At 34.5% G+C, this 26748-nt stretch overlaps 1 protein-coding gene across 15 annotated transcripts in view; it reads left to right on the top strand.

Moving 5' to 3' along the window:
• Nucleotides 1-26748, top strand: part of LOC121384031 (zinc finger and BTB domain-containing protein 49-like) — a 63766-nt gene that overhangs the window by 25513 nt on the left and 11505 nt on the right. The window contains exons 4-6 of one of the 15 annotated variants that reach the window (XR_005959331.1): nucleotides 5323-5526; nucleotides 7515-7597; nucleotides 8306-8356. The exons of 4 other annotated variants lie outside the window; for them this stretch is intronic. Coding sequence is in view for 10 of the 11 variants with exons in the window: in XM_041514178.1 (XP_041370112.1) it covers nucleotides 8306-8791 (486 nt within the window). In the remaining variant the exon portion in view is untranslated. 10 more of the 15 variants (XM_041514187.1, XM_041514179.1, XM_041514189.1 and 7 more) reach the window with 10 other exon arrangements.

Here is a 26748-nt window from a genome sequence, read left to right as displayed (position 1 = left end):
GCGACAGCCATACCATCCAATGAAACAAGTACTTGATTGATCTATGAGGTATACACGTAGGTTGACCTGAAACTGATAGGCTATGATGCATAAGTTAGCTACCGGCAAAAGGGCAGTAAATAAATTTAGTTTAAGTTGGAAAAGATTTTTAATTTGTTTAAAACCTTGTTTTTGATGATATATAAGAAATATACTGCATTTGTGTCCATTACTTAGATACCAATTATCTTACAACTTGTAGTTTAAAAACGAATCCAACCTGCTTTGCTCATTAGATACATTTAAAACAACTTGTAGGATAAATGGTATGTAACTGCCACTCGTGTAGAACTCTCTATCCATTTCAGTGTTTTAAGACTTTGTGCTAATTGTATCATCCAGACTTTTTCCTATTGTTTGTCTACAACAAGGGTTTTCCTTTTTGGTAAGGTCTGACTGGAGATTGTGGAGAGGGACGGCATATATTATGAAACATTTGTAAAGTTTATAGTTCCCATTATTATTCCTTCACGATCATGCTGATACTTTGTTAACCTGACTATACTGGATTAATTTTTGATAAAACCATGTTGAGGGGTATACATTTATAACTTTCACTCATATTTTCTCTGAAATGTTTTATAAATAAATAAAATAATGTGAATAGGTAAGTATTATTTTCGTGGTTTTCTCTAATTTTTATATTTTAGAACACTTAATGTTGATTAAAATTAGGCAAAAAATTGCTAAATTTGCATTTACTTGCGTGCATTTGTGGACAATATTTATGGCCATTATTCACAGTAACTTTTTTCTCAAAAAGAATTTTTAAAAAAACAACGATTCATATCCCATATTTATTGATTTTAATTGTTGGTAAAATAGTCAAATTTTATTATCAAATTAGCTGTCACAATCAGCTATTAATTCCTGAAAATTACTGCAATGTTCTGCCATTGTTGTCAAGTGAATTTACTTACCAAAAACCTCTTTTTTTAACTCAAAATTTCCAGGTATTGCTCATGCAAAAACAAAAAACTTAAGTGGTTGTTTATGAAAATTAAATCTTGATCAGTGTTCTGTTAAATGTTATTTCTGGTCAGTGTCATGTGCAAAACGGTGGGAATGAATGAGTAAATAAGCTGTATGTGTCAACTTGCGAGATATCTCAGGATGTAGCCCAGTGGTAAAGCGATCGCTTTATACACGGTCAGTTTGGGATCGATCCCAGTAGGTGGGCCCATTGGGCTATTTCTTGTTCCAGCCAGTGCACCACGACTGGTATATCAAAGACCGTGGTATGTGCTATCCTGTCTGTGGGATGGTGAATATCTGCACACTCCCAGGAACCCTCCACAGACTTTGCAGAAACATGGTGCCTCATTAGTGGAACAATGGTGCCGTATCCCTAATGCAGACTACACGTGTCAATGAGGAGGCATTGCCTTGCAGTTGTGGGTACACATGGAGGGCATACGACCCTGCATGTGAATTACCATTTGACGGTTTGTGGTTTTGACAAATGCTATGGGGGCATCAAACAGATTTTTGACTCAACATTTCTTCCTATTCTTTCTTTGGACGTCATACAAAAAAAAAAAAAAAACATATTTAACACATTATTCTGTCATATTTGCTAATTAGCCAAGATGAAATGGTTGTGAAGTTTTTAAATACTCAGTATATAGTGGCCTACCACCTTCCAATGCCTGAACCTTGATGTGACTCCGGTATTTGTTGACCTTAAGTCTGATGGCGTAACCACTAAACCACAGAGGCCAGTGGGTCAACTGCTGCTGCCACATACTAATATATTACTGTCAAAATAATGCACACTTCACCTATCCTTACTTCATACTAACTGATGCATGTGTTTGATGAAATAGTTTACTTTTGATATTCCAGTACAGAAATTTAATGTTAACATCTTTTCCACAGAAAAGAAGCCTATTATTAGCTCATGGATATTGGTACAAGAGAGACAAGACGAGGATCAATGCAACATATTGGAGGTGTCGGTCGTATGCTACAAAAAACTGCAAGGCACGGCTCGTAGAACGGAATGGATATTTTAGTCTACGCTCACCTCATTCTCACAGCCCCACTTTGTCGGAAAACGGAAACGACACTTAAACACATAAATTAATTATTTATAAGTCAAATACATTTAATACACTAAAGTGTCAGAGATACCTGTCGGACTTTGCTCATGCAAAAAGTGTGCACACTGTTCTTTCCATTCATACTTGCTTTAACCCCAAAATAGTGCGGTCAGCTATTATAATCCAAGTTAGGCAGTTAATTTAACAAAAATATTTTTGTCAGACTTGAATATGTTTACAGTGTTGTTGATATGAACTTTATTAAGATAAGCATGGTGCAGTAATGCCAGGTGTCGTTAATAAATAGCCAAATGTTGAAATGTTGAGAAGAAATGGCACCTTCCGATGTGCTTTGTACATTCCCACAACTTGTTTGAGCTTTGGTTGGTTATATTGAAAGGAATATGTAGGAGTCTGGTAGTGACTGTATAAATGCTCCTGTTGACAAAAACATGGGTTTGAGATTGTTCGAATCTCCTGGGTAGTCTGGAATTATATTGCCAAGTAAAAAACCAGATAGTGCATGTTGTGACACAAGCTAAAACATGAATTACTGGTGTGATCATGTGGGTCAACCCTATTTCAGAATCCCCATATTACATATTATGTTGTTTTTGTGGGTTTTATATGATGGCAGTCAAACATGTCAACTCCTGATATTGTCATATCCATCATTACCGATTCAGGATGTTGTTTTTATCATTAACTTGTTAACTGCTTCTACCCATTTTTCAAATGTTTGTTCTTTAATAATCTGTATTACAGAACCACTTTGTATGTAAGTGTTGTTATGAAACGTAGAATACAAATGTGTACTCGATTATTACAGAATATACCCTTGTGCATCCAATGACGTACATATTTGTGATCAATTTGTTTAAGCTTTGATAAGTACAATGCTGGTGCAACATTTAATGTTAACATCTTTTTTGCACAGAAAAGAAGTCAGTTTTTGGTTCGTAATGGATATTGCTATATAAGAGACAAGATGAAGAACAATACCACATACTGGAGATGTCGGTTGTACATTAGAAGAAAATGCAAAGCCCGGCTTTTAGAACGGAAAGGCTGTTTCTGTCTAAGAATGGGCCATTGTCACAGCCCCGGAATATCAGATATGGAAAACAGCAGTAGTTGGTAGTCGGAATATTGTGTACATCAGCATACGGTTATAATTGTGTGTGCTAGAGTTTGTGTAAATCAGCATACTGGTAGTTACTTGGATAGTCAAAACGTGAAAACTGAAATCTCTCTCATAAGTCATTAATAGTTCCATAATATGGATTTTACAGATGTTAACTTTCTAAAACTAAATATTGAATAAAAGCATTGTTGAATAGCTAGCCATGCTATTGGTAATTACAGAAGAATAAATTGTCATCAGAGCTAGTTGAATGAAATATATCTGATGTTTATCAGTAGTATATAAGCACTGGACTTCATAACAATAATTAAATGTCTTTTATAATCATTACAGTTTATTGGTCTAGCTGTAACAACATTTCTGCATGACTATAAAATGTCGGGGAACTAACCACACCATTTGATGATGTCATTTTATTATTGAAGGACAGGATTTAGCTCTGTTGGTGCTTGGGTTGTAAGATCGAACCTAGACAGACCCGTTGGGGTGGGGGTTTTGTATTTTGCTGTCTCGGCTATTACATCTCAACTGGTATATCAAAGCTGTTTCGTCTGTAAGAAAGTGCATATTAAAAATCCATTGCTGCTAATGAAAAAAATTAGTGGGTTTCTTCTGATGACTACTTGTAAAAATTACCAAATGTTTGATAAGCAGTAGTCAGTGTTTAATTAATGTACTCTAGCAGTTAAACAAAACAAACTCTTTAAAATATTTTTTTTTTATATAAATACATTTTATTGAGTGTTATTGTTGCAGATAAAATAACTCGTTATATTCTTATTAATATGTGTTATAAATTTAATTATATAATTTTGCTGATTGACAGTTTGTGCATGATTTTTGTTTTGTTCATACCCTTATGAACATAACTAAAAATCACAGACAAAGGTAGCCTCTTAAAATGTAATACCATTGTTACCTGTGTTTATTTTTCACCCAAATATGTAAAGTGAACATTTGTAACATTTTGCTATCTTTGTAAATGAATTAATGGTTCTTTTTTCAATTATACGCGTATCTATTATGCATGTTTTTAAAGGTTTTAGTTTTTTTGCATTAATAAATTTACATCTTTGTACATAAAGATAATCAGGTGGTCTTTAGAAAAACATTTCGAGAGTTGAAGTTCAATATTTCATAAAGTAACACATATACAATTATAAAATGTTGCAAATTATGATAATATTTGTGAATAAATTCTAGTAATTCATAAAAATAGTGAATCTGTTTTGTTAAATATGTGATGTCTTGTGTTTGCTTTCTTGTCCATGATAAATGTATATTAGACTAACCAAATTTTGTACATTGACGCATAAGCAGAAGCAAAATTAATTATTACAATTATTTTAGATTTATAAATATTGGACTTGAATCTCTGAATGTTTATTTGTGGGCCACCTGATATTATTACTTGTGTTTATTGTTTGTGCTGTTTTACAATTAACACCACAAGTTAACAAGATAGCTTTTCTAATGAAGCTTTTAATAACAAAATATTGATATAAAAATGATGACCTAAAATCACCAATGTGCATTGATACGATGTCCTACAATGTATATTACCTACCAATGACATAATTCGCCCCATGTTAAAGGCTATGATGTCATAGTAGATGAAAGATAGAAATATCTTTCATAGCTTTCTTTGAGGGGATAGCTCTGTCCTCTATACCTAAGGAAGAGAAAAAATGGTATTGATCAAGGTATGGTGGAAGAAAGATTTCATTTCAGTCAGATGTCATCAAAACTAACTTTAACAAAACATGATCAAGTTGAGTGGTCTTCATAATAGCTTAACAGCTTGTTTTCAGGACGTTGGCCTTCCTAGCACATTGTTTCTTCAACACTGACCTTAATTCTGAATGTAGAATTTTGTTGTCTTTTGTCAATGTGCTTGTACATAATAATAATAATAATAACAATAACAATAACAATAATAGTTTGGGACTTGTGCTGTTTTTTTGTGATGGTTTCATGACTATCGTGTATATTACACTCTTCCTGTTCTCTGTGAGTTTTCTTGTTGAAATGTTGCATTTACATGACAATAAAGTTTGTTTTGTTCAATGAAACCGTGTTCAACTTTTTTGTTCACAGACTGACAGAAAGAATATGAAACTGGTTTTCGATGGATTTGGTTATGTAAGGGACAAGGTTGTACCCACAAAGCTGGGCCAAACTATCTACTGGAAATGTCGTGATTGTGCCACCTTGAAATGCAAGGGACGGATAATTCAACGGGACAACTTTTTACACATGAAGGGGGAGCATTGTCATGATCGGTCCACAGACCTGTACTAGGTAATTGAATTGTAGTTGTAGTTGCCCTTTAAATTTAAAGAATGCACGGAAACATTTTTTATTATTGTAAGATATTTCTAATAGATCCTTTTAAACAACTAAAATTACATATTAATAACAATTTCCCATTTCATTGTCTATATATAAACGAGGTGTTTCTTACTGTCTCTGAAGTAGGAACAAATATAATATTGGCAAATACAGTGATGAAGTTTGAGCTATACATTTTCTCAAACATTAGGACAATAAGAAATGCTGTGAATATACAGATACTGACATTTTAGACCAGCAAATTGATTTTAATATTTAAATGTTTTGGATACAAAATGGCTTTATTAGATGAAACATTTTAACAATGACCGTCTCTTTAACATAATAGTTTGCTCATTAAAAAGATTGACAAGGCTATGCATGTACTTACATGTAAGTGGCAACCTTTACTAACCTTGTTCATACCAGCTATCACTTTCCAGGGTTCTTAAGCACCACCCAGAACATTGTTTCAGGCCTTTTGTACTCGTTTCTAGGACATATCTCTTGGCTGTACAAGTGCCCTACTATACTACTAACAGTAATAATCATCTTTACATAAAGCTGACATACCCAGTATTCATTATAAATAGAGACTGGTTTCCTATATGGCCTTCTCTAAACTGTATCAAACATTTAACATACAATCATAAACAAAATCTTTCAAACCCCTATGACATGTATAATAGTTAAATACATTGCAAACAAGACATCGAACAAACAATGTAATATATGGGGTGTTCTCTTATATAGTATTTTATAACTTAAATGATACTGGTACCAAAATGGTACATTTTGGGTTATAAACTAACCTTGTGACACTTTGGCACATGGCAAAGTCTTTTTGTTTGAAAGAGGCTACAGATGGTACATCTTTAATATTCTCATTGAGCTGATTCCACAAAACGTCTTTTATAAAAGTTCCTTTTTTTTGTTTTTAGGAGTGAGTATGTCATTGCCCAATTCCAGTTAATAAAAGGATTAAATGTCAAATATAAGTTCTTTTTTTTTTTCTTTTTCTTTTTTGTGCAATGCATAATAATACTTAGAAGAAATGACTGCATGTTTAAGTGGTCATTCACAAAATGTATTGGTATTCAGCTTATTAGATACTGTTTACTAAACGGCTTTAGATCTTGCTGATTTGGGCACAACAGGCTTTTTGTCTGTTCTGAGCACACCAAGGTCATTTTACTGCAGTAATGTTAATAACAGTTGGTAAAGAGTTGTACATCTTCAGATTACAGCTTAAAATTCCATACACCAAGGTCATTTTACTGCAGTAATGTTAATAACAGTTGGTAAAGAGTTGTACATATTCAGATTACAGCTTAACATTCCATACACCAAGGTCATTTTACTGCAGTAATGTTAATAACAGTTGGTAAAGAGTTGTACATATTCAGATTACAGCTTAACATTCCATACACCAAGGTCATTTTACTGCAGTAATGTTAATAACAGTTGGTAAAGAGTTGTACATATTCAGATTACAGCTTAACTTTCCATACACCAAGGTCATTTTACTGCAGTAATGTTAATAACAGTTGGTAAAGAGTTGTACATATTCAGATTACAGCTTAACATTCCATTCCTTTTGAGGTCGGGTGGAACGTAGCCCAGTGCTAAAGTGCTCAATTGATGTGCTGTCAGTTTGATATTGATCCCTGTCAGTGGGCCCATTGGGCAATTTCTCATTCTAACCAGTGCACCACAACTGGTATATCAAAGGCTGTGGTATGTGCAATCCTGTCTGGGATGCTGCATATAAGAGATCCCTTGCTACTAATGGAAAAATATAGTGGGTTTGCTCTCAAAGACATCCAATAGCCATTGATAAATAAATCAATGTGCTCTAGTAGTGTCGTTCAACAAAACAAACTTTAACTTGTTTTGAGATTAGCATGTTTCTACTTGATTTGGTTTGCTTATTTTGGGCACACCTTTTATCATTTCAGCTTTGTGGCAATCTAAAGCCCTGCTAAGGTTCCTCAAATCTATATTGTGTTTTATAGTGCATAGACATGAAGATCACTGCTAGGTATGTAACGAGGTCTGGGATGATGTATACTTTTAGGCTGCTTGGACAAAGAGTTACAAGACAGAGTTGTGGAAACCATGTTCCTGCAAACCCTCTATTTTATTATGACACTCATAAACTTGTCTGTGTTAAGCAACTCATGAAAAAGTTGTGAATGTTAATACCTCTGCTAATACATTAATTATCAGTCAGTAGTTATATGTAAAAATGTATGTTCATTGTGCACATAGTTTAGAGGTTATGAGAAGAAACCTGCCACACCATTTATATGTTGCGCACATTGATTGGCAAATAATATTTTGTAAGCTTCTTTCCTACAGAGAATTTAGCCTGTACACATGTCAAGTTTCATGCATTTTGCAAACTGCCTCTTGTCCTTTTTAAACCAAAATTGTCAAACCAAGCTCCTTAAAATCACAACCTTTTTCACAAAATGACTCAATTTCCAGTCAAATACTATACCTTCAGCAAAACACTAGTGAGACTTGAGCATGTGCAATGAGCAGGCATGTCTTTAAATGAACATGCTTACAACACAGTGCCCGTCCCATGTTATTTTTAAAAACTGAAAGAAACAAATTAACCATACGGGATGGGGGGGAAGTCTTTGAAGGATGCATAGTTTATAACTTGTCATTCTGTGTCATGTCATAGCATTTCAAACACAAATCCTACTGACACAGCTGTTTCTCTTGTTGTTTTCTACAGAGGTCCAGCCATTCTATATCCGAACCTATCAACACAGGACAACCTGGACCTGGACATAATCACACACCGAAATCCATTCATATACTCAAGAATTGTGTCTCTGTGTCTGCAGCTGGTGTTTTAACACAGGACAGACCAGGTGATCAGGCTAGTGGCAAGCAGACCCGTTTGAATCAAGTCCTCGAGACTCGAAAATCTTCCTTTTTTAAAATGTACAAGTGTGACATCTGCTCGTTCAAATCCTTGTATTTGAGTAATCTGAAACGACACCGGAGGATCCACACAGGGGAATTCTTTCACTGTGATCTGTGTCCTAGGTTCTTTGCTGACAAGGGAAAGCTGGTTTATCATCTGAAAGGACACAAAGGAGAACTCCAGTGTAAATTCTGCCACAAGAGGTTTTGGTCTAAGGAGGGACAATATTATCATGAAAAGAACTGTGGCAGCATGGTGTCCTCTGCTCACACCTTAGATTTGAATAATTAGGTGTAATGATGGGTTGTGGCATCTCTAAGGACATGGTAGTTTTGTCCTTTTAATATGTTAAGTGCACATGCAGTACCACTCACACACGCATGTACACACATCCATATTATGTGTGCATCATGTAATGGTGGAGGTAGACCTCTTTACTGGCAATTAGAAATATCAATATTGATAAATAGAGCTAATAAATTATTTAGTAAAACATCTTGTCAGATTCAGACATTTTGCCAGATTGATTAATGGCTACTGAGGTCAATGAATCTATTAAATAAATACACGATTAATGTTATACGGTTACCATGCCTAATATTTAGAATTAATTGGTGAAATGCAATCCACTTTATTTGTTCATGATTAAGTTATTTGTTATTAATATTACTAGTTATAAATTTGTTTTGACAGTTTCAAATTAAATTTCAATTGTTCCATTCTTCACAATTCTGTGTACAATGACAAAACATCACCTTTCTGGGGGAAATGATCTTATGCAGAACAGTTCTGAATAATTGTTCTTTCACAGAGTGCTTTTTACAGCAGGTACAACTATGAAATACATGATCCAAATGTTAACTGACTCCAATTGCATGTAAGCTAGCTTCAATTTTTGTTTGACATTTTCATCAGAATGCTGTTGAAATTTCAGAGACACAAGATATCATTTCTTCAAGACTTTAAGATTGTCTACTCATTTGGCTACATGTGTCAAGTTACCACGTCTTGATTTGCTCAGCGTATTAGCATCTGTGTCATTTTGTGCTGTGGAAAGTCCTGTTTGAAAACTAAAATGGCAAATCCATTATCATTCAAGGAGATGTTTATGATATTAATATGATAAAACACAATGACAATTCAAGTTGGGAGATATTAATATGATAATAAAACACAATGACAATTCAAGTTGGAGGATTTTTGTCTGAAGTTACCTATCGTTATCAATTGTTTTGTTATTTGTTGTTTGTTTTGGATTATTTTTTGGCAGGGAGGGATGTTATTTTGCATTTGTGTATCAAGAAGTTGATATTCTGATTTGAAAAAAATATTAATTTGTATGGTATCAGAAGATTATAATTTTCATTTAATTGTTCATGCAAATGGAGTTATCTATTAATTGTTGTTGTCTGTTTGGTTTTTTTTTAGGCGGGAGTTCAAGAATTTGATATTCTGATTTGAAAAATATTAATTTGTATGGTATTAAAAGATTATAATTTTCATTAAATTGTTCATGCAAATGGAGTTATCTATCAGTTGTTGTTGTTTGTTTGTTTGGGTTTTTTAGTGGGGAGGGGATAGTGTTTTACATTTGTGTAGTTCAAGAAGTTGATGATATTCTGATTTGAAAAACATTAGAAGTTGATAATTATCATTAAATTGTTTCGTGCAAATGGAATTGATTAGTGTCATTTAGTTAACTTTAACTTTGTATTCTGTCATCTAGAGCTTTGCATTCATAATAACACTTGTCCGAGTGAAAAAGGTGTTATCTTCACTAGTGACTGGTGACATCTTCACTTAGTGATATTTTCTCATACTAGTAAGTATATCGCTGAGTGTTATGTTATCTGTGCTGGAAAGAGTATATATCAATAAAACTAGCTGAAGATTTAGACAATTATTCTAAGTTTCAAATTGAAATGCGAATACCTTTAGGTATGTACATGCATGAATACTGTAATCCGCAAACAAATTGAAGAAAAAATCAATTGGAAAAGATGAAAGACCACATTTTTCTTCTCATTCTTTTCTGCAGGATTCTGCCTTACAAAGCAGTGGAGATGAATCTCAGAGTGGTTCCCTTTCTGCAGATGCTCCTCACTGTGAATCGATTCACACATCGCCACGTTACGGGGTAGATGACGCTTCGTTCGGATATTCCCACAGATCACGGACAGACCAGAATGTGGTGTCTCACCCTATGAAATTAAATACTTGTTCGGTTTGCAACTATCAGTCACCTCATCCATACAACTTCAAGAGGCACCTGCGGACGCACACTGGGGACTACTTCTACTGTGATCTGTGTCCGCGACACTTCACAGACAAGGGAAAACTGAGATACCACTTAAAGGCTCACAGAGGGGAGCTGCTCTGTAGATTCTGCTTCAAACCCTTTAAGACTCAGAATGGTCAATATATGCATGAAAAAACATGTCAACATTCACCAAGAAAGAAGACACTTGATTGTGAGGAGGAGGATGACGGGCTATATAAATATGAAAAGTCTGTGTAAACAGTATTTATTTGAGTCCAGTATTAGAGTGGGAAGGCTTGGTGAGCAAATTATAAGTCTACATTATAACCTCTCCATTCATTTACTTGGAGAATATTTTACACGAAACAGCTTGGCAGATATTAATGTTGAAACATGTTTCTAAATCAATTTTAAAAATATACTGCTATCAAAATGTGTGAAACTGACAGACGTAGTCAGTAGCAGAATACCTAGATGGAAAGTGATTCGAGAAAAGGATTGATTTTGCTATAAAATGTCGACAGAAGATTAAGTATATGGAAAATGCATGCTAAAGTGTCACCAACTGTTACTATATTGCTTTCTAACTTCTAGATAACTGACCTTCTGTGACAGATAAATCACATAATGTGGCCTAGGAAAGTTGGGTTTATTTTCCTAGAAGTTAACATGAACTGGTTCTCTGTCATAATAAATGTGTCACCATTGTACCATGCTACAAAGCTTTTCATTCTAATAATAATAATAAAAACAGCATCAGGCAGCACTTTCATAAGTACATGTGTAGTTGTACCAAACCAAATGTTGTTGTTAATTCATCTCACTACACACATTTCACATAATTATAATCCAGTTATACAGCTAACACATTCATTAATTTGTGTGCTTCTCTATCAAACTCTTGATCATGTTCCTCTTGTTACTACACTTATATTCTACAGGTATAACATATATAAAGTATATATTTAATTACATTTTATTTTTACATTTATGCTCACTGAGAAGTAATCAAGAATTTAATGTTTGTCATTGTCTTTCACAAGCAGACTGATCATAGTTCCTATACAATAAACGTAAACTTCTTGCTGATTAGTTCACCCCACCCATTAAATGCTGCTAGAACATGTATAAAATTTGTCAATGTAAATTATATGTTGGAACATAATTAAGTTAATCATGCATATAGAACCAGCATTATCTTAACATAGAAACAGGTGTGAAAACTGAATACATGCATCAATTTATTTTTTAGACAGTTTAATTATAGATCCCTATGAAACTTTAAACTGCTATCCCTCTTTTCTATGTTGTGACGTCCAGAATGAGAAAATTTGCTTACAACAGATGTTTATGGAGTTCGCATTGCTCAGAACATGACCCTTTGTTTTTTTACTTTCTTTCTTTCTTTTTTTCTTTACCTTAATAATGGTACACAGATGCGAACATTGTACTGATCAAAGAACATTTCTCGTTTGCTTACAATAGCTATGAACTTTACAATACATTATTATGTTTTTTTATGATTGCTATGAACTTTGTACTAATCTTAACACATTTCTCATTTGCTCATGACACATATAGCTATGAACTTTGCACTGATGACAACACATTTCTCATTTGCTTATGATAGCTATGAACTTTGCACTGATGAAGCTCCTTCTTGTTTTCTGCAGACTTCATCACTGCAGCCAGTAACACATTCACACAGACATGGAGCATCACGGGCAGATGGTCAAATTGCAACCTGTGGTGTAGTCGGACAGCTGTTAACTTGTGACCAGTGCTCCTATCAGACGAAATACAGAACAAATTTCTTGCGCCACAAAAGAATACATTCGGGGAATTATTTACAATGTCATCTGTGTCCCAGGCAGTTTTCTGACCAAAGTCACTTGATTTACCATTTAAAAGGACATGCAGGAATGTTGATGTGTCTCATCTGCAACAGGAAGTACACCTCAATTGCTGGCTTACAGTATCACAAAAAGACACAACACAAAACTATAAACTAGTGTTCGAATGTGTTGTTATTTTCTTTTCTTTTTTTAAATATCTTACATGGCGGTTTAATTTCTAAGAAATATTGTGTATTGTGCCTCATATTGCAGTCTGTACATAGCTCTGTGAATTGGAGTCCGCCTCGCATTGCTGTCTATACATGGCTGTGTGAATTGGGAGTCAACCTCTCATTGGAAGCTGACATTATGGCATTAACCATAGCCTAGACGTCTGGCAGAAGATTCTTGTTAAATACATGTACTAATACCTGATTTTGACTGTGTTCCATGACTAGTATACACCAAGCTGATAAATGTTCCATCCTGTGAGTGATAAAGGGTGTATAAAAGATCCCTTGGTAATCATTATGACTATTCTATATGATGGCTGCTGAGGACGTTTCCCACTTCAGGCCAAAAGTCATTATAATCAGCATTATGACACACCTAATTGTTGGGGATTAAAATGTTTTGAGGTGACCTAAAAGAGACATGTTTGATATTTGTAATAAATTGTTCTTTCCAGTGAGATATAGACATGTACAAATAATATTCAGTACTTGTAATAATTTGGTGGTTCATAAACTAGAATAATAAACCATAAATGGTACTGCTATCCGATTCAACTTGTATGTGGTTCTTTGGCCAGTGTTGCATAGTTGTGATTCAGATTATACCTTGTTGCAAACCAGGACTAAGTTAATTGACTTAGTGATATGTTGGGTGACACCATCCACAGACACTTGATGTTATTTATCTACTTGACCGTAGTTATTTACCTGCTACTAAAAGGAATACTGTGTTGCAGTCACCACTTGCCATTTTATAAATTAAAATGTTAACACTGCAGTCCATGGTTATGCCTTTCGGTTTCAGTTATTTCCAATAAAACATAACTCGGCTCAAATTGTGGATCATTCTACAATACTCTAGAAATTATTAAACCAATTATAAAGCCAAAATTATTTATTTTATCAAGTCTCAAGTCATATATAATAACAATAATTGACATGTAAGTCAAATGAGATGTGCAAGCTGGGCAGGTTTGGATGTCTTTTGTATAAAACTGTTGAAAAGTTGCCTCTTTACCCCTATGGGATGGTGCATATAAAAGATCCCTTGCTGCTAATTGAAAAAGTAGCCCATGAAGTGGCGACAGCGTGTTTTCTCTCTCATTATCTGTGTGATCCTTAACCATATGTTTGACACCATATAACCATAAATAAAATGTGTTGCGTGTGTTGTTAAATAAACCATTTCCTTCCTTTACCCGTCTTTTCAAAGACAAGTGAGTGACATACAAATACACCTGTAGTATCCATTCATTAGCCTTACAATAGGTATGAACTTTACAATATATTTTCATTATTTTTTTATTATTTGCTATGAGCTTTGTACTAATCTCAACACATTTCTCATTTGCTCATCTAAATCCTATTTATCCATAACCATCAGCTATAATGCCTTGTGTTTCTGATTGGTCTGTTTCTACTCGGGATTCTCATTTCTGAGCTTGAATACATGTAGGCTTTACATGTTCACTGATATAATATCACCAAGTCGGAAGACAAAAATGACAACAAAACCCAGAAAACTTCATTCTACTTAAAATGCATGTATTTATATTGTGGTTTCATTGTTAACTATAATTTTACCAAAGCTTTTTGGTTTTGGAACAAGACATTATTAGAGAATATGTCACAAACCAAACTAAAGGGCAGCACAAGGACAATGTTGTATCATCAGTCTGTCAGTATTCTTCAACTACATTCAACATCTATTATAACATGACAGGTTTTAGAATAAAGTACTGGCACAGAGATGACAAAGTTGAATGAAGATCTCTAGAATTTTCCAGAATGCAGCATTTTAGTGCTACCTCAGAACTTGCTCACCTTATTCTGTGATGAAAAGCTCACAGTAATACCCTGCGTTATAAAGGTCCTGCAAAATATTCCAGATTTTCTGTCTTAATGAAATGTTCATCTGTGGTAGTATATTTCATGAGAGAATTTACAGCACCATGTTCTGTTCTATTTCACAGACGACTACTCCAACACATATTTGGTCTGCTAGTCACAATATGTCCCGTGGTGCTGGCTCCAAGAGCATGAAGAAGAGGAAGGTGCACAAGTGTAATATGTGTTCTTACGAGACCTACTACACCACCAGTCTTGACAAACACATCATCATTCACTCAGGAGACTACCTCAAGTGTTCTATCTGTCCGTCGCGGTTCACCAGTAGAACTGCACTGCACTATCATATGAAAGGTCATGCGGGAATGCTCGCATGTACTGTATGTGGAAAGAAGTACACCTCGTATGCAGGATTAAGTCGGCACAAGAAGTTTGACCACAGGATTAACATGCAAAATTAACTTCTACAGTCATCTGTGGCTTCATATGATATACTAGGAGAATGGTTAAGGTCTGGACTGTCTGACCTCTCCAGCCTATAAGTTTGATTTAAAGTAACAATCCCACCTCACCTTATTATAACATCATTTATTAATGTGAAATATAAATCAACTGTTAATTAAAGTCAACTACCTCAAACAACGATACAAGTCTGTTGCCATGTATTTAATATATAACACACAACAGTGGAATTACGCTACTCTTCCAGGTGACAAATGGAGAATTGCATTTTCATGTCACAAAAATTGGTGACTGGCCAAAGTATATTTAAAAAAATGGTGTGTGATAGTAAAAAAATTAATGTGGATGAACTATTCTTAATGATTAAAAAATTTAAATATATTCAAGAGTGCAGCTTCAGATATACAATATTAATTTTGGATATGTATTTAATAATACTGTCCACACCACTATGCTCCCTCCTGCCCTGGAGAGGTAGGGAGAAGTACAAGTCACATCTTCGTATATATTAACAGCAGACTAGGATTGATACCTGTCAGTCGGCCCATTCAGCCATTTCTCATTCCAATCTAGTGTTCCACAGTTAGTGTAATAAAGGTTATGGTGTGTACTATCCTGACTCGGTGCATGTAAAAGATCAGTGGGTTTCCTCTCTAGTTAACAATGTCTGACACCATTTAATTGTAATTAAAATGTGTTGAGTGCATCATTAAATAAAACTCTACTTTCTTCTTTTTTCTTTCCCTCCCCCAGCATTTCTTCCATCATTTCTTTTAGTCTAATAATGAATGAGAATATTGAATTTTAAAAAGGTAACATAAACATGATAAAGTGTTAAAGATTGAGTTAGTTTGCTTGATGGGGTGACGAAACTTCAACAACAGCATCAACATTGATAAACATTGGTTGAGGGTGGGGCTTCCTTTCTCAGAAATCACAGGTACTGAGGTACACATCATATGCAAACATACCATCACTAGGCATTTTATTTCATTGTCAGACTACCAGCATGTGTTCTCTTGACATATGATAACATGTATGCCTATAAATGCTAAGATATCAAAACCGTGTTCGTATGGTTTGACTGCAAAAAGTTGTAATGGTTGAACAAATTTTTTAAATCCCCATTCTTTTTTTCAAGAACATAATATGAACATGCTAATGGCATCCTTAATACAAGTTCCGTTGTTCCAAAAGACATAGTAATTTAATATTAAGAAATTATTGCAGGTCTGTGTGGGGTTTTTTAATAGAATAGGAGAATTTGATTCCCATAAATGAAATCCAGTTTGATTCCTATAAACTTCATTCATAAAAGGTATCTGACTCTAACATGAACTGTTTAGATTGCATCAGTTTTTAAATTAGTCACTTGGTACATTGCAAAAAGAAAACTGATTAAAAAGCTGAATACTTGTGAACTTCTAAAAAGTACGTTTGCAGGAATCCAAATGAATTTTTGTGGAATGTGACGAAAAATGAGACGTATTGATTTGGAACAACAAAGAAAACCAACGAAAGAAAAGGACATCATGTCTGGAAAAGAGATAGCTGGGTAACAGCAAACAATACTTTTGTATATTTTTATACGTTGGTGTGACATACTGTGAAAGCAATCGACTGAAAAACTCAACTTGTTTTTGTTTTCCACAGACTTATGGAACAGAGGACTTGATCGATTCTTTGGGAAGGGCAGCAAGTTCCCTGGATCCCTTGGGATATTTCAGTCAGTTTGAGAAGCAACCCAAGCAGAGAGGAACGAGGCTGATGCACAAGTGTGACCTGTGTGGTTATCAAACAATGAAGACTACAAATCTAGAACGCCACAAGCGTGTCCACTCTGGGAACTACCTCCAGTGTCATTTGTGTCCCAGCAAGTTCTCCGATAAGAGTCACTTAAATTACCATCTTATGGGACATGCAGGTACTCTGAGATGCAAGTTTTGTCAGATGAAGTGTTCCTCCTACAATGGGTTGAAATACCACCAAAAGAAGCACCACACATTTTAATCTGCGAAAGTGCATTTTACTCCATGCTATTTGCAAATCAGTCATGAATAAGATATTCCTCAGCATTTGGATGTGACAAGTGATGCCAAAGATATTTAATACGTATTAATTTTAATATGTATAGATCTACAAGTCACTGATGCATAAGTTGACTGTGACATTGTCTGTGATGGTTAAATTGTTGTACAGATGTTGACTGACGGGTGTATGCCTTCTACAACTCGGTGAGGGGTACGGCAGCCACCAGATATTAATCATGATATGTATGTGCCCTCTACAAGTCGGTAATGAATATGTTGTTGCACAGATGTTAACTTTGATATGTTATGCTATCTACACGTCTGTGATTAATAAGTTGCACAGATATTAAAGGAATGATTAAGAAAGGCTTTTTGAACTGATTTGCGTATTGAACTATATTTAATGCACATTAAAATCAATAACTATATTGGTATATTTAATTAATAAAGGGTAAACATGTGATGGCTATTACATATAATGGGTACAGCCATTTTGCTCCATCCCACTGAATGCACCATCTGGTGAGCAGGTTGTTAACATAACACTTAACACTTAACACGTCACTTCAGGAATTAGTCGTAGAACTGAAGAAACAAATGTAGCAGTCTGTTGATATTTGTGGAATGGTGAAACGGGCATGCATCGCAATGTTCTGTAATACTATCCATCCCAGTAAGCGAGAAAAAAGTTTACTGATTTCCAGTACAAAATAAACTGGCTACAAAACAAATCAAAATAACTGTTCAATGATGTATCATGTTTTGTCCATGCATTAAGCTCCTGTGTATTTCAGAAACCTACATACTGAATTGGTCTATTCTTTACCAATAAGAATATAACTGGATAAACTTTTTTATAGTTTACATCCAACATTACTATTTATTGTTTAGAATATCTATTTTTGTACATCCAAAGTGTTTCTGGTCATCCTGATTTTCTTAAGGCCACGAAATTCACTTTTCATAATTCTAAAAAAAAACCCACGTACCCCTGAGAAGTAATGCTTTTAGTTGTATGCATACTAAGATTCAGTAGCATGAAAATCAAAGCAACTGGGACAGTTGTTTAATTTTGCAAAGTAAGATACGTTTCATATACATGTACTAATCAATATAATCTGATTGAAATTAGATGTTACTTCATGTCCACCGTAAAAGTTTCCATTAATAGATCTGTCAGTTAGGTTAGGATCTTAGATCTGACAGTTAGGTTAGGATTCTAGATCTAACATGTTAGGATCCTAGATCTGACAGGTTAGGATCCTAGATCTGACAGGTTAACATCCTAGATCTGGCAGTTAGGTTAGGATCCTGATCTGACAGTTAGGTTAGGATCCTAGATCTAACGGTTAGGTTAGGATCCTAGATGTGACTGGTTAGGATCCTAGATCTGGCAGTTAGGTTCGGATCCTAGATCTGACGGGTTAGGATCCTGATTAACAGTCAGAATGAGTTGAGGCTTCTTTAGCTACTGTTTTGTTTCTGCCAGTGATGTTTTGATTGGTCAAGAAACAGACTATTTGAATATGAAGTTACTAGCATGTTTTTGGCAATGCTATTTCGATTGGTTAAGAGAAAATCACCTAGATACAAACTAGCATTGGCTTTTTTCAGATCTATTAATGAAATTTGTACCTATCACCGTCTGATTTTTTGTTTAATGTTTGAAAAAGTAAGTTAAAATTTGATATTGGCCCATAACTTGTGATTAGTATATGTACTAAGTATTTTTATTATATTTTAACTTTTTGCTTATTGTTTCCAAAACACATGACTCTAGGATATATTTATTATTTTTCCACACATGACTGTAAAATGTCTTCTTTCATTTTGCGACTTATTTTGTTCTGTAACACAGTACATGTGTATTTTACATGTTTTCTTTCGGTGAACATGCATCGGATAATATTATCACGTTTTATTTCAGCATACTGATTGTTTAAAAGATGCATAATAACTATTGATTGTAGAAAATTAATCAAATCCACACATAATTCATCTTGTTTTCTATATTTCATGTAATAAATATTTTTAATGTTGGCCATTTGTTGTCATTTTTATTGCATGTAAATGGACAGACCTGTGTTAAGGCATATATCAGAAGGTGGCCTTTTAAACAGTGGGCTATAGAGTATATCCTATATTCAGGCAACATCTAATGGAAACAAAATGGTGTCTTTGTCCAAGTTTAAGTAATTACATTTTTTTTTTTTTTACCTCCATGAAAGAAATTAGATTCTGAAGAATTCCTGTGATGTTAAATTGTGGGAATCTGAACAGATTCCAGTAGAATTTGATGTAACTTAGGCTTGGGTCAACACTCACTAGTTATATTAAATACATTATACTATCAAGATACTCTTTGTGGTAAAAGAGCTGATGCAAGGTAGAAAGTATATCAAATTCATAATGAGAATATTATTCGTTTTCACACCAGGCACTTAATAGATACTACATTGCATTTGTTTGGGCATTGCAGAAGCACCTTTATGAGTTAATTTCATATTAGTAACATCCATTGTTTTAAACATTAATGCGCACACCACTTGTGAAATACATTCAGTAAACACCTGGTGCTTAAGATATCCTTTTATTCTCTACAGAGCAACACCAATCAACCAGAGTCATCTATGCATTATTGCTATAGGGATGGTTCAACACATGGCCAGAATGCCTCTAACAGGAAAAAGGTGCATAGTTGTGATCAGTGCGGTTATAAGACGTTCTATTCGACACATCTGAGAAGACACCAGAGGATCCACACTGGCAATTTCTTCAGGTGTCATTTGTGCACAAACCATTTCTTTGAAGAGAAACGACTGGAGGACCACCTCAAGGCACATGCAGGAGAGCTTCGGTGTGACATCTGTGGAAAGAACTGTACATCTCTCTCTGGGCTTAGCATGCATCGGAGGTTGCATAAAGGAGTGAACTGAAAGGCAGCTGTTGGAATAATACATGAATTGAAATGGAGACTGCTAATTTTCTCTAAACTGTGGCAAATGACAAATTTAAACATGAATTGGAGACCTCATTATTCTTCTGTGCAGCTTTAAAAGAATCTATCCATATTATTTTTATTTGTATTACCCATATGCAGTTATGATTTAAATAAATGGAGCGGTTACAACACTCAAGAGTATTTCAAGGACATCATTTCTATATAGTATATTTTTGTGAGTTGATAACATTGCCAACTTTATGTTTTAGAGGTTTGGGAATGCTTTTGTGGTTGTTGAAAATCTCACTGCTTTTTTAAGGTTTTTTGTTTTGTTTTTGTTTGTTTTTTTAATCCCACTTCCTTCTTCTCTTTCTACTTTTTAAATTCATCTATTTCTTTCTATCTTTCAACTTCTGCTGACTACCTGCACATCTCATTCCTTGTCTCTGCAATAGGTGCTAGTTTCTTATGATGATCTGTACCACAAACCGGCTTAGACCATTTCAAATAGTGCTCATTCATTACTTGTTGCATTAAGGCATCTGTAACCCATGTATTACACTCCTCTAATGTACGCTTTTTTGTAGTTTTCATGCATACTACATTTTTATAATAAATAAACTGTCATCACTTGGTTTAAACAATAAAAAAAATATTTCAAACTTTTGTGTGAATCTGTGTGTGCATGCTTTTGGGTGTTTGTATTTTGTTTTTGTTTTTTGTTTTTGTTTCATATCCTGATGAACCTAAAAGAAATAACAGACAATCCTAAAACATACTTTTTAATAGAAACATAAACAATAAAAATATATATGTATTTTTGTTGTTGTTGTTGTTGTTGTTATAGAACAATAACATTCAATAATGTAAAGTACCAAAATAAAGTGATGTCATCTTATATAATGTTTTCTGATGACTTGCATTGCTCTGGACCAATGGGATGCCTTAAAACTGTAATGAATACAACAAAAATGTTATTAGTAAACAGTATTTGGATTGGCTGATAGGAATGAAATGGTCAGATACTCTTACATTATTTAGAATCTGATTAGAATTGAAAATAGTAAATATTCCTGCAGCAGTGGTCAGCAAAAGTGAAGTGTACCGGGGCTGGAAATATAACTGGCTGAAATCAATCTCCAGGGTGTAGAGTTCATGAAAATATAAGATCACATTTTCTAAAGTTAGTGCAAACAGGATGGTGGACAGCCCTTTATTAAAATATGATTTCTTCAAAGTGATATCTCACTTAGAAATGTATCAAATCCCAAGTTTGAGGAGTCGTTTAGTTTAATCAAACTGTTTGTATTATTGTTGGATACTGTTTGTATTATTGTTGGATACTGGGTTGCCAAAGATTCAAAATGGATGCCAAAAATGGCAGTGGTTTTGGTATGAAAATCAAATAATTGTGTTGAAAGACAATATTTGTGCTAAATATTAAGTTTTGATGGTTCATAAGTTTAGTTAAGATGTTTTGAAGAATACTAAAAGAAAATGTAACCTCAGATAGTAACTGTTTGTCTAAAATGATAAATCAGCATGAGGTACATGTGCTATACCATTGATCAAATCATTACTCGTTGAGTAAGTGTTTTTATCATTATACTTCTATTACATGTAGCAATCACAAGTTACCAAACCATGAATGAATGAATGATTAACAAAACCATAGCATGAAAATTAATGAGGGTAATATATAAAGTGATACATTGTGCTGTACATATTACTGTCCTCATATTTATATGGTAGTTATCTTCTGATAACAGTTCCTTCTTCAGTTCCTTCTTATTATCAAATTGTGTAATCTGTGTCGGTGAATCTGCATATGCAGCAAGTTACATAATCATGTCATACTTCTGTCTGATGCTGTGCATGGTTGTCTATTTTCAAGGCATGATCATGCTGAAGTGCAAGAAATGGGCTGGCACTTCACACCCATGTTGTTCAGCTGGGGAAGATGAAATCTGGATTATCAGCTTGGGTATCACATGCTTTTTTTTAAAGCCAAGCTTGGTGGGATTTCAAAACTGTTTTCATGTTTTTGGAGTGTGGTTTTCTTTTTTAGCAAGTACACTTTTCTTACTAACAATGGTACATGGAAGATTGTTCAGTAAAGTGCATTCTGCATTTTCATACAGGGACACAACAGATGTGGTAGCCAACAAATTTTCTTCCTAAAGTCATGTCTACACGATTATACATTTGTCCAAAAATATTGCTGGACACGCCCCACATGTTGACATTTGTGTAACTTTCTGTCTACATGATGCAAAATTACATGATATTTGGTCACACATTTATTAACGTTTGTTCAGAAATTGTTTAAATATGGGGCAAAAGGGAAATATACTGCAATCATGCCAAGCTTCTTATCTACTTCTGTTTCTAAAAACAAAAGTATGTCAGATTGATAAATATGTAATGGACTTGAAATAAATTATAATTTTGGAAGACTTGGACATAGCAGTTGGTGATTTTCATCAGGGTTCCCAATTTGAATTTAGGAGATCTGAAAATTTGGTTTTCAGACATTTTTTTCTGGAATGCTCAAGATATTGTGTATAGTTTTATTATGTACAGATCAAGTTTGAATTTCTTTGTGATATACCCATATTTGCTACAGTTATGGCCCTTGGACTTAGGAGATATGAAAAAAAAATTCTGGATATTTTCAGAATACCTCAAGATATTGAATTGAAATTTTGTATATAGCTTTATCATTTACTGTTACAGATAAAGTTTGAATTATTTTGCTATACACCCATATTTGGCAGAATTATGGCTCTTGAAATTAGCAGATACGGAAACATTTTGGGCCTGTATTGCTTTGTCAGTGTTCTCAGAATGCATACAATTGGCTGTTCCTAGGTAATGACCCAATCACCACAGCCTTACTATTATGGTCTCTACAAGTACTCGGGCATGGGCTGAGTCTAGCAAGACTCTAGTCTGTTCACAGGACTCGAGTACCCGTGCAAGGAAGTGCACTCTCATTTAATTTTTTAAAATTAACATCATTTACCATATGCTTGCCGCCAGTTACATTATAGGGCTATGACTCTGTATGAGACATGAAAGTGGGGAGGGAGACAAAAGTGGAATGTGTGGAATGCAATACAATGCAATACAATGGTATGATTTGGCATCTGTGTTCAGCGCTGGAATTAATATGCATAATGCTATTTTGCTTTATTCCTTAGCATTATTATCATCTATGTGTAGGTGTCGGGTACTCGGGTCCGGGTCGAGTTTGACCCTTAAGTACTCAAGTCTAATATGTTGGACTCGTGGAGGCCCTACTTACCATCCAGTGAAATAACATTAATATAAAATAAAAAATGAACATGTATAATAATAAACCATTCAGAGGCCATTCACAAATTTGTACATTTTCATGAGTGTATAAAATTAATTTAAAAAAAAATAATTTAAAAATTTGGGGTGGGTGGGTGAAAGCTTACTTAATTTTTTTTAGATTTTTGTAAGGAATATTTTTAAGAATGTTTTTTAAGCATACACTGGCATTAACCCCTTACCTCCTCCACCATCATATGGTTTGTATTCTTGTGAAAATGTTGATGCTTATACCAACTGCAACAATATTTGATAAATAATTTGATAAACAGTTGATAATATTTATTAATGTATTACTTAACAGTATTAAACTTTTAAAGTATTCTTTAGTTCAAATAAATAAAATGGTCATAAATAAATCAGTAAAAGAACTAAAATATTTGGGAACTTAGTTACCTTGTTGAAAAATAAGGAATTTGGTTTCTTACAAAAGTTAATTAATTGCCTAGCAGAAACGATTTAGGAATGGTTACGAAACTGCTAAACAGCATGTCTTCTGATTTATCTTCTTCAGAGCCTCTTGTATGGATTATTCAACCCACCAATGTTGGCTTCGGCAAAACGAGGCTCCAACTCTGCAAAAAGGCTCAAGTCGTGTGACCAGTGTCCTTATCAGACTTACTATTCCTCACACCTGACCGCTCACCATCGCAAACACACTGGAGACTACTTCCGGTGTTCTCAGTGTCCCAGATACTTTGCCTACAAAACACAGCTCGAGTACCACAAAAAGGCGCATGCTGGTACCCTCAAGTGTCCCATATGTGGCAAAAAATACTCGTCCATTAATGGCCTAGGATATCACAAGAAATTTCACCATAGAGATTCCCCGATTTAAAGATGTAATTGGTTAGTAATGATACAGTTTTTGTATGAATGTTTTCTATATTTCACAACATAACTAAATGGTACACACAATTATTGCTATGCATATAATTTTTCTTCTGGATTTTATAGGATTAAAAGGTTTTGAAAATGTAATATCAGATGAGTTTTCTATCATCATTCTTTTGCTACCTTCAATTGTATTTGTGGATTTGAAACTTCAAAAATGTTAAATATATATATATATATATACATACATACATACATACATACATACATACATACATACATACATACATACATACATACATACGTATATACATACATTCCTAATGTAAAGGTTTATGTAGTTCTTGTAATTTGATTTCACTGTAGTTAGCATTAATTCTTTTCTTCAGAGTACCAAAGTTGCACCATTGCACAATTCATCTAGTGGATCAGCCATCAGGTCAAGAACTCTATACCTGGCACATTCCAGAGACATTCAGTATTCAAATGCTCCGCCTCCTTCCACAGAAGACAGACGTGTCCACAAAGCCCTGCACGTACGGAGGTGCAGCCAGTGTGACTTTGTCACCTACCACGCCTCCAGTCTGAAGGCTCACATGGTCAAGCACACGGGGGATTTCTTTAAGTGCCAGCAGTGTCCTCGAATGTTCTCCATCAGAAGACAGTTGGACTACCACATGAAGGCACATGCTGGCCAGCTCAAGTGTGGCGTCTGTGGACAAAAGTACTCCTCCTTCAGTGGCTTGGCGAGACACAAAAAGAAGCTGCTGCACTATAACTGACTCAAACTGTGTTTATGCATTTTGTATGTGTTGCCATGATGTTAATGTCCCAAGATGTTATTAGACTTGAGCATATATACTTTATGGGCCAATTTCTGGGTTAGGAAAATCTACCAGGTTAACGAACGGTTTATTTGCATTGCGGGTATGACAGGTTTCAGTAACCTTAGGCTAACACCAGGTTACAATTGCACTGCTCAATAAACCTGTTCCATGTTTAACGCTGGGTTTTCTCTGATGACGGTAGAGCAATTTTGGCACAAACATCAGTTTTTATGTTAGTGTTCTGCTATGTATTTTGGAGACTAGTTGGAACCTTTATGCTGGGGAGGATCTAGGATTTTTCTAGGGATGAGTGCAACTTTTAAAAAGGAGAATCTACAATACTCCAAAGTACCAGTACACACATAACATGTAGGAAAACAATTTCCCCGAAACACTCAGCTAACCAAAACATTACAAAAAAGTGATACATTTATTATATTCATCCGCTAAACACTTGATTTTTGGGACAATTTGAAGTTCAAAAATGAGATGCATCTATATACTCCTGAAACTGCATTTTAGCGGATCCATTTGAAGTGTCCTTTTGTATTATTATTATTATTATTATTATTTTGATTTCATCATCTGCAATATACAACACCAAATAGCTTTGAAAACACATCTTTAAACATATTGCAAAATGTTGTGGGGAGCATGCCTCTACAGATCTCGCTATCTTCAACAAACTCAAATTACTCTTTTTAGAATTTTGTGACCTCACTCTTTACAAAATCCTGAATCCACCCCTGGGTAAACTCGACAAATGATTTATATGTTATATATATTGTTCATGTCTTTAATAATTTTAGACCTCTAAAAATAGAAAATCTATGTGACCCATTTATCGGTTACGCAGAAATCTAGGTGACCCATTTTCTGTTTTCCGTAACCCATTATATCCAAATAAATGGTGTTCCAAATTTTGCGCTAACAAAAAATAGGTTAAGCAAATTAGATTTGCATTAGCAACATGTAAATAAAACGATTGCTCTTGCAATTTACAACGGCCTTAATCTGAATTACAAGATAAATCAGGCAAAACTATTAAAATTAGCTCTACTGGGTCTACCAGTAGATCTAACAGCATTGCGTGAACTCCCATGTCCAGGTGATATTTCATCTATAAATAACAATTTAAATATCGATCAATTATACTTTGCCTGTTACAGAGTTATTCAGGAACATATAAATTTTGAAAATATCGGGCGAGACTATTTATGCAATAGGCGAACTTGTTGGTCTATTTCAACATTGTAAACACAGGGGGGAAAAGTGCAGTAATAAACTCTGAATTGTATACCAGTATAAATAGATTTTATGGCTATACCATCACGGTTTTTTGTTTCGTCTTGAAACAAATTTTATATAAAATTTTATATTGCAATTAGTTTCCTGCATACTTCGTAATTCACACGAATCATTTCGTATACCCTCGGCATAATCCCGAATATTTTCAAATTATTTTCAAATCACTGGCATGATTTTGCAAGTAAGGTTTTGATTGGTTGAATGAAAGGTCAACTGGACATGAGCTCCAACGGGCTGCTGGTAGATCCACATGTAATAGTGGAGCTAATTTTAATTAGAATGTATGCCCCTCGGGGGCAAGTTAAGGTTTTTG

Source organism: Gigantopelta aegis, chromosome 10, assembly GCF_016097555.1.
Source record: "Gigantopelta aegis isolate Gae_Host chromosome 10, Gae_host_genome, whole genome shotgun sequence".
Taxonomy (NCBI): Eukaryota; Metazoa; Mollusca; class Gastropoda; order Neomphalida; family Peltospiridae; genus Gigantopelta; species Gigantopelta aegis.
This window is presented reverse-complemented; position numbering and strand designations above follow the sequence as displayed.